At 48.6% G+C, this 14031-nt stretch overlaps 1 protein-coding gene across 1 annotated transcript; it reads left to right on the top strand.

Annotated features, from left to right (window-relative positions):
* Positions 1–2917: 2917 nt before the first annotated feature.
* LOC119168383 (organic cation transporter protein) lies at positions 2918–7652 on the top strand. Its single transcript, XM_075867879.1, has 3 exons — positions 2918–3247; positions 5370–5619; positions 6919–7652. Exons 1-3 carry the CDS (start codon positions 2918–2920, stop codon positions 7650–7652), a joined length of 1314 nt encoding a protein of 437 aa, XP_075723994.1.
* The last annotated feature ends 6379 nt before the right edge of the window (positions 7653–14031 follow it).

The following is a 14031-nucleotide window of genomic DNA, read 5'->3' as shown; positions in this document are numbered from 1 at the left end:
TTCAAGGGCATCGCCACGCGTCTCAAGTGCGTTTGATACAAACTGATTAATGACATTTAACACCAACTTTACATTTTGTATTTCCATAGGTGTTGGATTGATTGCCTTGAAATTTAGCTTGTAGCCAAGCTTGAGGAGCGATGTCTGCTCCAGTGCATACAGCTGCCATACGGCTTCAAATGATGCTGCCTTGATTCTGGGCGGCCCGATGGGCAATATTCCTGACAGGCTCACTTCAGAAAGTAAAAGCATATTCTTTCGTTTTTTTTTCATTCATCCAGTTGTTCCTGATGCATTTCAGTATGTGCACAGGGTCTACGACATAAAACAGAGGCCGATTGTTGTCGGCTAAATGAGGATATACAATGTTTACTTCCTGTTTCTCTGAGAAAAACGACATCATTTTCCGGTTGAGGGAATCGTTGTCGGTAATTACAGCAATGACCCTGAGGCCCGTAGATTCCACTTCTAAAATTACTTTCTTGCAGAACTCATGTAGATTTTCGGCGGTCATTTTAGCAATAGGAAGAATGTGAAGCACATCTTTGTTTGATGAAAAGAGCGACTGAATCATGAAAACATGAGCGGTTGTGGCTGCCTCTTGAGAAATGGCTGCAGATCCAACTATGCTGCCCCCTTTATAATCGAAGTATGGCTTGGTATGAATTTCATCAACCATTAGCGTCACCGTCTTTTCGTGCGGCTGCATGCACTTCACTCTTTCTCAAATGTAGGAGAGGAAGTTCGCTTCGTTTTGCTCCTTCAGTGGATCGCCTTCATACTTGGAACAAACGCGGCACAGGGTTGAAGGATGGCGTAAAGTCAACGTCGACGCTGATCTGGCAAAGTTATAGGCGTGCGGAGATATGGAGTGCAGGACGCTAGGAAACACTAATGTTTCAGCACTGTAACGACGAATGGGGGCAGCGAGTGAGAGAGCTATTTGCTCATTTAGCAAACGAAACAAAGCACTGTGTTCTTCGGTCGTGTCACTGTCTTGGGACAGTTCATTCAATAAGGAGCCGATATGCTGCAACACTGACGCTGTTTTCAACAGACTTGCAACTTCAGACGTCTCAGTCATGTGGTTTTCCAGCTGCTGGAGCAGTGAGGTCAACGTCCGGATGTCGCGCACTGCGTCTGGAACTGCGCCTCCGCAAGGTAATGAAACCAGCTTGATCATACCTGCTGGGACTGCAAGTGAGAGATCAGCAAGCACAGTGACGGAAAACCTCACGCGCGGTGAAGGATTATCTTCGATGCGGAGAAACATCACACAACGATCGTTGGCCTTGATGGTCCAGAAATCATTACTGCATACAGCAGAGAGCTTGCCTGTTAAGTATTCGAAAGAGGACACAGCATTTCTCTCCTCTTCGCTTTTTTTGCGCATATAGAGTCCTTAATCGCTTTGCTTAAGACCTCGTCTTCCATTCGAGCTCGTTTCGAGACAGGAGATTCTCGACGATTGCGATTCGTGCTCGGGTAGGACGGACAGTTCGGAAACACTGATGGTATAGCACCTGACACTAGGCGCACCCTCTCGCTGTCGACTGTCAATGTCCGTCCCTACGCTGCGTCGAAATGTGACAGCTTTGTGATGAAGTCAGCCTCGAGGAAGTGGAGTTCACAGACCTGCGCCAAGCATAACAGTGACTTCATTACTTTCATACGATACGGGCTAATGGGAACATTGACACGAGCCTGGGTATTTCTGTTCTATTTTACCGCACTGCCCTACCTGAAGCGCGACAAATCTACCATCACCACTCACGATACTCGCTCCATTCAACAGAGCCAGAACGCCAGTAATGCGATAGAGCCGGTAAGATAACAAACTTCAGCAGTTTCTCACCTTGGAGTGTATGCTTGGTGGGAAATCCTTTCGCGGAATGGCTTTTATTCAAGACTTCTTCCGAGTTTCATCCTTGTGGAATGCAAAAACACGCACTTTGGGACCACTGTCATAATTGCCGCGGCACCCGGGAACACAACAACGTCCCATGTTGCACTGATCGATGTGTAATCACATACTCACAAATACAACACCAATAAAATAGGACACGTGGGAACGGACGAAGACTCAGAGCAGTGCGAGGCAGCACCAAGCCTAACGCAGTCTAACCAGCGAAGCAGGTAGGCGATGAAAGGCAAACCTGTCGTGGCATGTTTACCGTTCGGGGTAAAAAAGTGCGCGGGGTGACCAACGCCACCACCTGAGCGACGCGTCCTCGGCCACTGGACAGTCGGTGATATGCCCAGGGAGGGGTTGAGGCTGCCACCCTGGATCCGGTGAAGGACGACTCTTGCGCCGCGTCTCACGAACAAGTAGAAGATGCGTTTAATTTACATATTTGCAAGAGAAGTACATTGCAACGAGAGCGTACAGACGCGCCTTTCCATCACAAGGGCCCGGAGCGCACTCGAGACGAGCGGGCCAGCGAAGTCCAGAGAGAGAGCACAGCGCACTCCCGACACGCTCCTTTTATAGCCGTCCGTGCACGCGCTAGACGCCGACTGTGTGTCCCAGTGCCGCTGACGTGCATTTCCTGCGGCGCACACAGACGCCTCCCGCGTTCCTGCAGGACGCGGACAGCGTTTGACCGTTACGCCGATGAGCGTCCCTTGCAAGCCACCTCCTTGCTGTGCCGGTCATAACATCGGACAACTAGCGTGACGTATGCCGTCTGGAGAGAGGGGTATGAACGGGCCTTGTGAATAGTCTAGGTGGTGTTGCATAAAGCACCTTGGTGTTAAAGAAAAGTGGTTTCTAGCTGACCTTAGAATGAATGGTAATTTTCAGGCTGCGTGCTCTCAGGAGTCTCGACCGCCGATAGGCGGTGTTGTCTGACCATGCTGAAAAAGTGTTGCAGACACCCCTTACGTCTTGCATTGCCGTCGTTTTACTTTTCTCGTCATGCTTCCATACCAACTCGCCCAGGTGGCCGGCATCGCGGCAGACCGCATCGGTCGACGGCCCGTGCTGTGCTTGTGGCTTGTGCTGCTCTTCTTCACCGGCACCATGCTCGTGTTCGCCCTCACCGTGCCCGTGTTCGCCGCGCTCCGGTTCCTACTTTCGGCCGGTGCCGCCGGTGTAGTCGTGGCGTCGCACGTGCTTCTGTTCGAGGTGACTGGCACGCGCTATCGCGCCTCTTACTGCGCCGTCGCCATCGCCAGTGGCATTTTGGCTGCAGACGTCTACAGCGAGCTCATCTACGTCTGCATCCCAAACTGGCACCTGGCACAGGTATAGCTCGGCTCACTACCTCTCACATGGCTGAATCGCGCTCTCTCAAAATGAATTGGATACTCACACTCCTTCCTGCGTGCTCGCGGAGGTACACACACATTCTCCCCGATTTGTTCAGTACGCATTGCTCACAGTGTGGCATCCTTGGCCTCCCTCTTTCATATACTATGGGACTGCAGCAAGAATGATCTCCTGACCACTCCCTCATCCGAGGAGCAAGAAAGTGTACTCCACGATACGAACCTGCAAAAGCAGCTCCACGCCATACCGCGATGAGGAGGTGGTGACAAGGCACGGGCTGAATACCATTCCTTTGTGAAATATTTCACTTAAACAAAGTTGCTTCCCACTCTTCTCGCTCAGTCCTGACATATAGGTAGGAGAGGACTAACGGCAGCAGGCGACGCTGGCTGCCGCTGCTGCATCTGTACCATATAATGTGGGTGGGGGTGGGGGTGGGGGTGGGCACCGTAGCGCCGTGGTGCGTTGGGCGCGTTATTCAAAGGTCACATCTACGGATTCTGCTTGTGGCAAGTTATATTTTCGTCTATTTTTCTTTCTTCTTCACATTTAGATTATATTTACTGATAATAACATCCCCTGTACTTTCCTGGACATCATCTTCTGTTACTTCACATTAATATTGTGTTTCTTTAAAGTGGTACGTTTAGCTCTCTATCACGTTCCACGACTCTCCGACGAGAGGATACCTTTCTCATAGGAGAGCTCAGTGTCATTTAGCGCGTCTCTTTAAAAGAGCGTCTCATACGTGGCTAGGCAGGGCTCACATAAAAAGATCAAGTACTGTTTTTCATAACAGTGTAGCTTGATTGAATTAACTAATCATCGTAACCTGACTAGACGCCCACTGCAAGGTGGTACATGGGCCTCTCGTGAGCCCCGGTCCAGTTCTTGGAGCTGCCACGTTTTACCCGTAAACTATGGTTACCAACCGTCCCGAATTTCACGGGGCTGTGCCTCCTTTTCACAGAACGTCACGAGACCCATAGCGTCCCTGTCAGGATGCCAATATGCCCTGGATGTGTTTCACACCATCCAGTTATAAAAATTTTGTGATCCTAAGCGCGCGCTAAATAACGTACGTTACGCAAACGAAAACGAAGTTTGCACAAATCGTATGCACGGAGCAATGTTAAGGTGGCTGCGAAGGGCTTTAGCCACTTTAGCTCAACTCCCTGTGAAGTACGACAGCTTTTACGAGTACATTCTTTAGCAAGAGGAAGTGTAACGAATAGATTGATTGATATGTGGAGTTTAACGCCCCAAAACCACTATATGATTGTGAGAGACGCCGTAGTGGAGGGCTCCGGAAATTTAGACCACCTGGGGTTCTTTAACGTGCACCCAAATCTGAGCACACGGGCCTTGTAATGAACAAAACGTAGGCAGCTCAGGTACTATATAATTCAAGGGGCGGCAACAATAAGGAATCGGAGACTGTCTGGAAGATACCAAAATAAAGAGAAAAATTGATTTCACTAGGTTTCTGGGAAAGTGCACTCCACCCCCACCCGCCGCTCGACTAATAACCCTCAATAACCAGTGGTTATCTCGCCGACACACTGCACGCCCACTTCTTTTGCTTGATATCGTTTGAACTTGACTTACAATTGACTAATCTATCGCCAATTCATTGTTGACGAATGCAAATGATTCGGTAACTCATTGGATAACTGATTGCTCAAGAGGTATCTGTAGATTAGTTTTTGCAGAGTACCGTTGTGATACCAACAAGTCAACACTGTTGGAAATCGATAGTTGGTATTGGACCCATCTGGTTAGGAACAGACATGAAGACATTTATGTCACGTTTCTTCGGAATACGTATGTTCATATCAAATCTATCACAAACCAGACAACGGCGCACACACCCAATCGAAATTACGGAAACCTTCCATACGTCTGCACACGTTGCTTACGTCACATTTTATGACATGCATAACCAGACTGCTCACGCAATGATATCCACTTGTGAACCCGGCTCTTGTACTCTGACCGAAACATCTTGCTTTTATTTGCTTTTATCGTGGTCTGAGTCTTGATTTGTCTTCATTTCAACGCTGTTATGGAGGCCTGAAGCAGCTCGCATGTGTCGCAGGTTGCCTTCATGATTCCCTCGTGCGGCATGATCGTCGCGGTGTACCTGATGGAGGAGTCTCCCTGCTGGCTCGTGGCCGTCTCCGAGATGCGCTACGCCGAGAGCGTTCTCGCGTGGGCGGCCGGCGTCAACAACATTGAGCCGAGCATGTTCAGACGCCGCCTCTCTCGCCTCAGGATCGAGCTGAACCGGCAGAACGAACAGCTGGCCATGCAGCAAGAACCGGAAGGTGCCATCGTCTCGGAGCACGGTGCGAACGCGTTGGCTCAATCCTGCACGGGTCATTAATTGCGCATACCCAATACAAGGGGAGGAATACTGTTGGTTTTCCGGAAAGTATGCCTTGGTCACGTGCTGAAAGCCGCATGATGGCATTATGAATGATATAAAGTTGAGGCTGAATAGGGCGTTCAAATTATTTCGCTAAATCGTGAAGTTGGTGGCGTACAAGAAGGTGATCTTGTCCATCGAAATCTATAATTTTAATGCAGCTGTTCTATCGCGCGTCAGACTCGACGCGAGAGAGACAAAGGTCCCGACGAAAAAAAAACGAGCCGCAGCCCAGGCGGAAACTCACGGAACTCATTATTACAGTGCAGATATTCAATGGAAGTACGCCCCCCGGGGACAAGAGGAACCCAGTATACCACAGTAGCCTCAGCCGAAAGATACAACACGACATTTTATTTTCCATTAATACACACCTGAACGTGTGTAAAGTAAGCGAGGGCAGCCCGAACAGAAACTCTTTCCATGGGTGGGCGATACAGGCACGTTCGATGGTCACGTGAAACTATGTTGCCGATTTTTAGGACAGTGACAATGACTGAAGTTCTCATGTGATCAAGCAGAGCAACAAAGTTCCAAGGAGACGATCACTGTCGTCTGTCGCATAAACAATCCAATAACGAAAGCAGCCACCATATTTTTGTGGGAGTGATATAGGTGACAACAGACCACCACTGACTGCCCTCAGCTCCATTTGACACGTAAAAGTGCTTCCGGCTGCCGCATGGAACCTGGTAAAAATAAAACAATCGTATAGTGGCTAGAAACTAACCACCATAACAATTGGGCCGTAACTAGCGACACTAAATATATTAACGACGTTGCATTACAGCGCACGCCCCTCAGAAGATGGATGAATGGATACAACAGTTTCACATCCATCTATCAATCTGTTCTGTGAGAGAAAAGTGGAAAGAAATCATAGAATTTTTGCTCATTTATTTTCAAAGAAACTTCGTAAAATCGTGTTTAGTGCCGCGAAAGCTTCGTTAATTCGAGCTGATGGCAACAAGGAACTATATCGATACTTGACAGAGAATGGCTAGCTCTTCGTTATCTTGCGAAATATGAAAAATCGTGCTTCATCAGATTGAGTTTCAATTGTGTTGCTATATTCGAAAAGAAAAGTAAGAACAAGATGATTGGTTGATCTTTCTGTGAAGTGTTTGCAGCTATGATGGGGTGACTGTCGTCCCCTTTAAACCATCCTTAGCGCACATTATGCCGCGTATGTACATAACAGTCTAATCAATACTCGCAGAAGTCCGCGTCTCCGACTTGCTGTCCAAACAGCACCTGCGTCGGCGGTCTGCCGTCATATTCGGCTGCTGGTTCCTGGTGTTTGGCGCGTTTGCGCACTTCACCACGACCGACGTGTTGCGCAACAGCGAACGGGCCCGCATCGCCCTCGTCTTGCTCCGACTGCCTTGCGTCGTGGCGGACGTCTACGCCATCACGCGCGCCGGTCGACGCCTGTCCCTCGGCTTTAGCATGCTGGCACTCTCCGTTGTGGCCACCGCCTTGTCAGTGGCGGAGCTGTTCGGCGCCTCGGCGAAGCTCTCCACCACTCTCGTCATCTCGGGGCTTCTCGCCTTCGACTTGTCCGCCGTCACGCTGTTCGCCTTCTCCGCCGAGCTGTATCCGACCGTGCTGCGCGGCACTGCGTTGGGTTGCTGCTACATGAGCGGCCGGCTAGGCGCCTTCGTGGCGCCGTTCGTCAACTTGATCCCGTCTCCGCCGCTAAGGAGCGCTGCGTACGCCGTCTCGGCCGCCATGTTGCTGGTGCTGAGCGTGATGGCGTTCGCGCTACCGGAGACGAGGCAGCTGCCACCTTCCAACACAATGCAGGGCATGCTGGCCATGGAGGAGAAATGGCTGCTCGGCTCTCCGCTGCGAGTGGCCCGAGGCGGCGGCAAGCGGCGGCGTTCTAGAACGACGTCTGTGGATGGCGGGAATAAGCAGGGGCGTGGTTCCTCCTTGAGGCAACTGCAATAAGCCAGCTAGTTTTATATCCGATGCTACAGGGCCCCGATACTATGATTTGTGTTCGCTGAACTGTATACGCTGCCTTCAGTTAAACTAACAGCCTTAAGACATTACTTACTAACTTTGACAACACGCTATGGCATCTGCATTGTGCTTTCGTTCAACTCTATAGGCCACCTTAATTTAAATTTACAGCTGCAAGATACTCGCAACTTTGGTGGTATCGCGAGTGACATTCTCTTAGTTTGCGAATTGCTTAACGCCGACTGCAGGACGTGGAAGAGAAGCAAGTGTCTCGCTGTACGCGAACTACTCGATTAAGTTAATTGTAGATTAGGGTGGTTTTGAGACAATGCACTTTTACGCGAGCTGTGTTCGTCGTCGTGCATCCTCAGTCGCAGTCGATAGGCTGACAGACCACGTGTTTAAGGGCTAGTTTTAAGAACTGACGAACACGCGAACGCTGTTGTGCTAGTTGACAGCCATGCACAATTAAGGAATCGATCGTATTGCTTTGCCTTCAAAGACCCAGCCAAGAACCTGCTGGCTCAGATTCAGCCTTGGAGATGTCTCGAAGCCACACGACTACAAAGATAGAGGAACTGTTAGTTCAGTACATTACACTAATGCAAGAGCAAGATATGATAATATGCTGTATTATTGGCAATTATGAATAGTGCGAAATAAAGTCAACCGACATGCATGCAACGATATCAACCCTTACGTTTTCTCGCAAGTACGTGTTTAAGTCGCATAACCCACAGTTGCCCAACCATATGTCCAGACGACCAGTTACATAGCTGACCTGCAGCCAAACGAAATATGTAGCTCAAAGGGGTATAGAGATATGAAAGAGTGTGCAGGAATAGGAATGAGCTGAGTGCTGTACTCGGAAACTGCCGTTTCAATAATCAAAGTGGTGGGTTTGCACTCTGGTGTGTCTACGCACTCCTTTCGTAGAGTTTGAGCCAAGATAAATCAAAGCTTCAAAAAGCTATTGAGGATAAACACCGCCTGCATGTGCAACCGATTCTTCACTGATTTCCCTAAGTGGATGTATGCTGTGAATCGTGATCATCCGAGAAACATTTCACGCTAGTCTGTGTGTGAAAGAAACGATAATGCAGGGACATTAACGAATAGGACATCCGGTGAGCTACCTCAACAAAAGAGAGGACTAACGCAGATTCTTTTAAAATAGGTATATTTAGATCTCTCGGGAAGGGGCCGCCATGAATCTGATATTGTGTGTTGGTTTAAAGAAAAAAACTGCAATATTTCGAAAGAATGCCTCCATCGCAACTGCAAAAAGGGTAAATGTTACTGCATGATTGAATATAGACATCACTCAGACAATATTAGAAATCATCGCGAACCTATTGGCGGCTTTATCAAAAATCCCACTGTGTGTGATGAAAAATGAATGAAACGAGAAAAGTTTTGAGGTATACTTGGCAATTTTGTTTTAATCTCGAATGAAACACCTACTTCCACTTGCTGCTGACCTGCAGGTAAACTTTCTGATGTTGTCCTGTTGAAGCCTGGTTGAACTTAACGCTGATATGACGACAAGCTTTGTGGCGGTATTTCCCGTTATTTAACTTTCTGTCAAGAGCCGTGTGGAAAGGATTGTAGACTGAAATCGCATGTATTAGTGTGTGTTCGTATACTGTGATAACCACCATCATTTTATTACGTTGCAATGAACTCGGGGCGTGCCAAATTTATACAGCACTAAAGGTAAGAGTACAGTGCTATAATATCAAGAGCGATAAACTAGTGGAAATAATTGCGAAATTTCGAGCGAGTCACTGTCAGAAAGAAATTCGTATGTCGCAGCACACTTTCCTACGGCCGTCGCTCGGAGAACGCCTCGAAGGATAGAATGTTATCCGTATTCAGAGTAATTTGCTAGTCGTGAGTGAAATATCTGAATTATTTTTTCTGTGGCTAGTGTAACAATGGCGAGTATTTAAGAAATACTGGAAGTGTGCACTAGGTTACACAAAGCCTGGCATATGGAAACAGGTTGATTCGAGTTCGTCGTGGTGCAGCATGGGAATCGTGACACAGACGGTGATTAGACGACGACGACGACGACGACGACGATGATGATGTCGGTGGCGTAGAAGTGTGTCACGCACACCTATTCTGGCAGACTCGCCAAGAAACAATTTATAAGGAGAGAGAGAGAGAGAGAGAGAATTTATTTACAGAAAGGTAGAGAGGTCGGCCTGAGCTATAGTTTGCTCTGGCCTGCTGCTCTACACTGGGAAGGGTGACTGGGAAGTGAAAGAGTGATGAATGACGATGGTAAGGTAGAGAGATGATATGTTCTTATTAGGCTTGGTAACTCTACAGACGTGCATCCAGTCCAGTGGCTTCTAAGAAAGCGATGACGGCTCGTATAACCACACGTGTTCTGCTGGCGTCAGGCCAAGGACCTAACACAACCTCATCGGTTAATGGTCGACTAATATTGTCACAATGCAGAAACAGCAGCAGTTAAATACAGGAAACTCGCTTTAATTGTACTAGAACACTGGCAAACTGATCGGAAGAGAACCTCTTCTTTCTCCCGCTGCGCGTGTACTTCGTTGTTTTCTTGGTGCTGCATATTCAATGCGGCATTTTCCCCCCTCCAGAGAGCAGCGTCCCGATGTTCTTCTACAAACGTCGGTGTAGTATATGTATGATGTAAATCAGTCCGAAAAATAGGGCTTCATTCGCACAACGCGCACGATTTCTGTTTTTTGCTGGCGAGTTGTCGAGGGGTTGTCAGGAACGACCACGTAATTAACGTCGCTCAGGCGTTGTAAAACTGTGTAGGGGCCAAAATACTTCTTTAGCAATTTTTCAGACAGTCCCCGGCGGCAGATAAGACTCCATACCCAGACTTTGTCGCCGGGCCGATAGACGACATGTCGATGTCGCAGATTATAACGTTGGGCGTCATAATTTTGCTGCTGGGTGATTCGGACGCGTGCAAGCTGCCTCGCTTCTTCTGCTCATTGAGTAAAAGATGCAGCGTCCAAATTGATGTCATTGCAGTCATGCAGTAACATGGCGTCAAGCATAGTCGTCAATTCACGGCCATGAAGGAGACTGAACGGCGTTCTTCATGTAGTTTCTTGCTGCGCTGTATTATAGGCGAACGTGATGCATGGTAGAATGTCGTCCCAGTTCTTGTGATCCACGTCAACGTACATACTCAACATGTCGGCAATAGTCTTGTTGAGGCATTCTGTTAAGCCGTTGGTTTGTGGATGATAGGAAGTTGTTTTCTGATGGGCTGTTCCACTGAGCTCAAGCACTGTCTTAAGGAGCGCAGCCGTGAAAGCGGCACCTCGATCCGTTATTATGATTGTAGGAGCACCGTGCCTCAGGACAATATTTTCTACGAAGAATCGTGTGGTTTCAATGGCGGTGCAACTTGACAAGGCCTTTGTTTCCGCGTAGCGCGTAAGATAATCAGTGGCGACTATTACCCACTTGTTGCCAGCATGGGGAGTCGGATATGGTTCAAGGAGATCCATTCCAGTTCGGGCAAAAGGTACCGTGGGCACTTGAATTGGTTGTAATAGTCCAGCTGGTTTTAACGGTGGCAATTTCCGTCGTTGGCGATCGAGGCACGTGCGCACGTAATGCTTCACAATAGCTGGAAGTCTTGGCCAGTAGTATCTCTGTTGGATTCTGGCCAATGTGCGTGTGTATCCGAGATGACCAGACGTTGGCTCATCGTGGCAAGCACAGAGGATCTCCTCACGGAGTGACGTTGGAACGACAAGTAGGTGGATGCTTCTTCTTGGAAAAAAGTTCTTCTTATAGAGAACACCACTACGTAAGCAGAATGGCGGCAGGCTCCTTGCAAATCTTCTAGGGACGGTTGTTGTCCGGCCATTCAAAAATTCAATAAGGGGAAGCAACTCGCTTTCTTCTTTCTGCTTGCACGAAATCGTAGTAGTGTCGACGACTCCTACAAACGCCATGCTGTCATCTTCTGTGTCATCGTCACGCTTTATGGGTGACCTTGATAAGCGATCGGCGTCGGCGTGCTGCCGTCCGGACTTATACACGACTGTCATATCAAACTCTTGAAGGCGTAAGCTCCACCGAGCGAGCCGACCAGACGGGTTTTTCAAGTTGGTCAGCCAGCAGAGGGAATGATGGTCACTTACTACGTGGAAGGAACGACCATAGAGGTACGGACGAAACTTCATAACCGCCAGTACGAACAGCAAGACACTCTTTTTCCGTTGTGGAGTAGTAGGACTCGGCGCGGGAAAGCGTCCTACTAGCATATGCGATCACACGCTCGGCTAAGTCTTGCCACTGGACGAGTACAGCGCTTAAACCCACGTTGCTGGCATCTGTGTTGACCATGGTAGGAGCATCCTCATCAAAGTGAGCAAGCACAGGCGGAGTCTGCAGGCGTTGTCGGAGATCGTCAAATGCCACCTGTTGATCGTCGCCCCATGAGAACGAAACGTCTTCTCTTGTGAGTCGTGTTAACGGCGAGGCTATGTGGGAGAAATTGGCAATAAACCTTCGGTAGTATCCGAAAAGACCAAGAAAACACCTGACTGCTTTCTTGTCTTTTGGCACCGGAAATTTTCTGGCGGCCGTAATCTTATCGGGATCAGGTCGAACACCTTCATTGCTCACCACATGGTCTAAACATTGGAGCTCCTTGAAACCGAAATGACACTTCTCCGGTTTCAGTGTCAGACCAGCAGACCTTATTGCCCTGAATACCCATAGCAGCCTGCTCAGGTGTTCCTCAAACGTTTTTGAAAAAACAATGACGTCGTCCAGATAGACCAGACATGTCGGCCACTTCAGGCCTGACAGAACGGTATCCATCAGTCTCTGAAATGTTGCGGGGGCTGAGCACAATCCGAATGGCAAGACTTTAAATTCATAAAGCCCGTCAGGCGTTACAAAAGCCGTTTTTTCTCTATCTCGCTCGTCGACCTCAATTTGCCAATACCCACTTTTGAGGTCCATTGACGAAAAGTAGCTTGCATACCTCAGCCTTTCGAGTGAATCATCGATGCGCGGTAATGGGTACACGTCTTTCTTCGTCACACGGTTCAGCTTGCGGTAGTCGACACAAAATCGCAAGCTTCCATCTTTCTTTTTAACCAGCACTACCGGCGACGCCCAAGGACTTCTTGATGGCTGGATGACGCCATCTGTTACATCGTGCATAATGAATAGCACAGCATAAACGGAGACATCTTGTTTATTTCATCTTCTTCCTTCTCCCCCGTGGCGGCCACCGAGCGCGTGCCACCGCACAGCGCTGTAGTCGGTAGCGACGCCTTATACCACATATCCCCTCTTGCAAAAAAAAAAAATAAAATAAAATAAAAATAAATGGTAGAAACACACAAAACTGTTTTTGTCTACTTCCTAACGAAGTCCTTCAATTTCTTTGGGGTCTTCTTTTTACGCTTGCTTTTCCTTGCAGGCGCATTAAATCCTGGACTGGTCAAAGCTTGCGTGCCGTCTGGTGGAGATGATACGGGGTCTGCCCTTTCATGACCATCCGCTCTTGATGTGTCCCATTGGGGCGCACTAGATGACCGATCAGATGCAGGGGACCAGTTCATAAGGGCAGCGGTTTCAGGCTGTAATGCATGAGAAGACCGATTAAATGCAGGTGTCCAGTTCATAACAGCAGGGGTGCCCGATTTCATTTTGTTGACCGCTCCGGAGTGAACTGCGATTAACTTAGATGCGTTCCACACACGCCCATCGTCCAAAAGGTACGAGGCCGGTCCCCGTTTTCCAATGATCTTCTTGGGCGCGGAAAATTGTGAAGACAGCTTACCGTGAGCTGCAGTTGTCTTAACGCGCACGTAATCACCAACGACGAAACTGGGTTCCTTGGCTCCACGTTTTTCATCGGTGTAGCTCTTCGAGATCATTTGCTTCTTTTTGACATGCTCTCGTAGCTGTTCAATCGCCCTTGACGGGTCCGTGCTGAAGCATCTGTCGGGCAATCCCAATATGTCAAGTCTGGTGCGAGGTTGGCGTCGATGAAGAAGAACAGCGGGTGTCGCACCAGTAGTCGCGTGAGGCGTACAGCGATATACTTGCAGGTAATCAAGCATGGCTGTTCGTACGTCACGACGTTCAAGCAGGGCTAGTTGAATGTACGACTTCAGCACCCTATTGAATCTCTCCACCAAGCCGTTAGCTTGTGGGTAATACACGGAAGAGTTGTAGTGCGTTATTCCACGCTCCGTGAGAAACTCGTCAAAGCTTGCTGAAGAGAACTGTGGTCCATGATCGGATACAATACTACGTGGGTAGCCTTCTCGCGCAAAAAGTTCAAGTAAAAACTTCTTCACTGTAGACGTGGTCGCATCTCGCACGAACG

Source organism: Rhipicephalus microplus, chromosome 6, assembly GCF_043290135.1.
Source record: "Rhipicephalus microplus isolate Deutch F79 chromosome 6, USDA_Rmic, whole genome shotgun sequence".
Classification (NCBI taxonomy): domain Eukaryota; kingdom Metazoa; phylum Arthropoda; class Arachnida; order Ixodida; family Ixodidae; genus Rhipicephalus; species Rhipicephalus microplus.
Note: the sequence above shows the minus strand (reverse complement) of the source record. Positions and strands in the feature narration are given on the sequence as shown.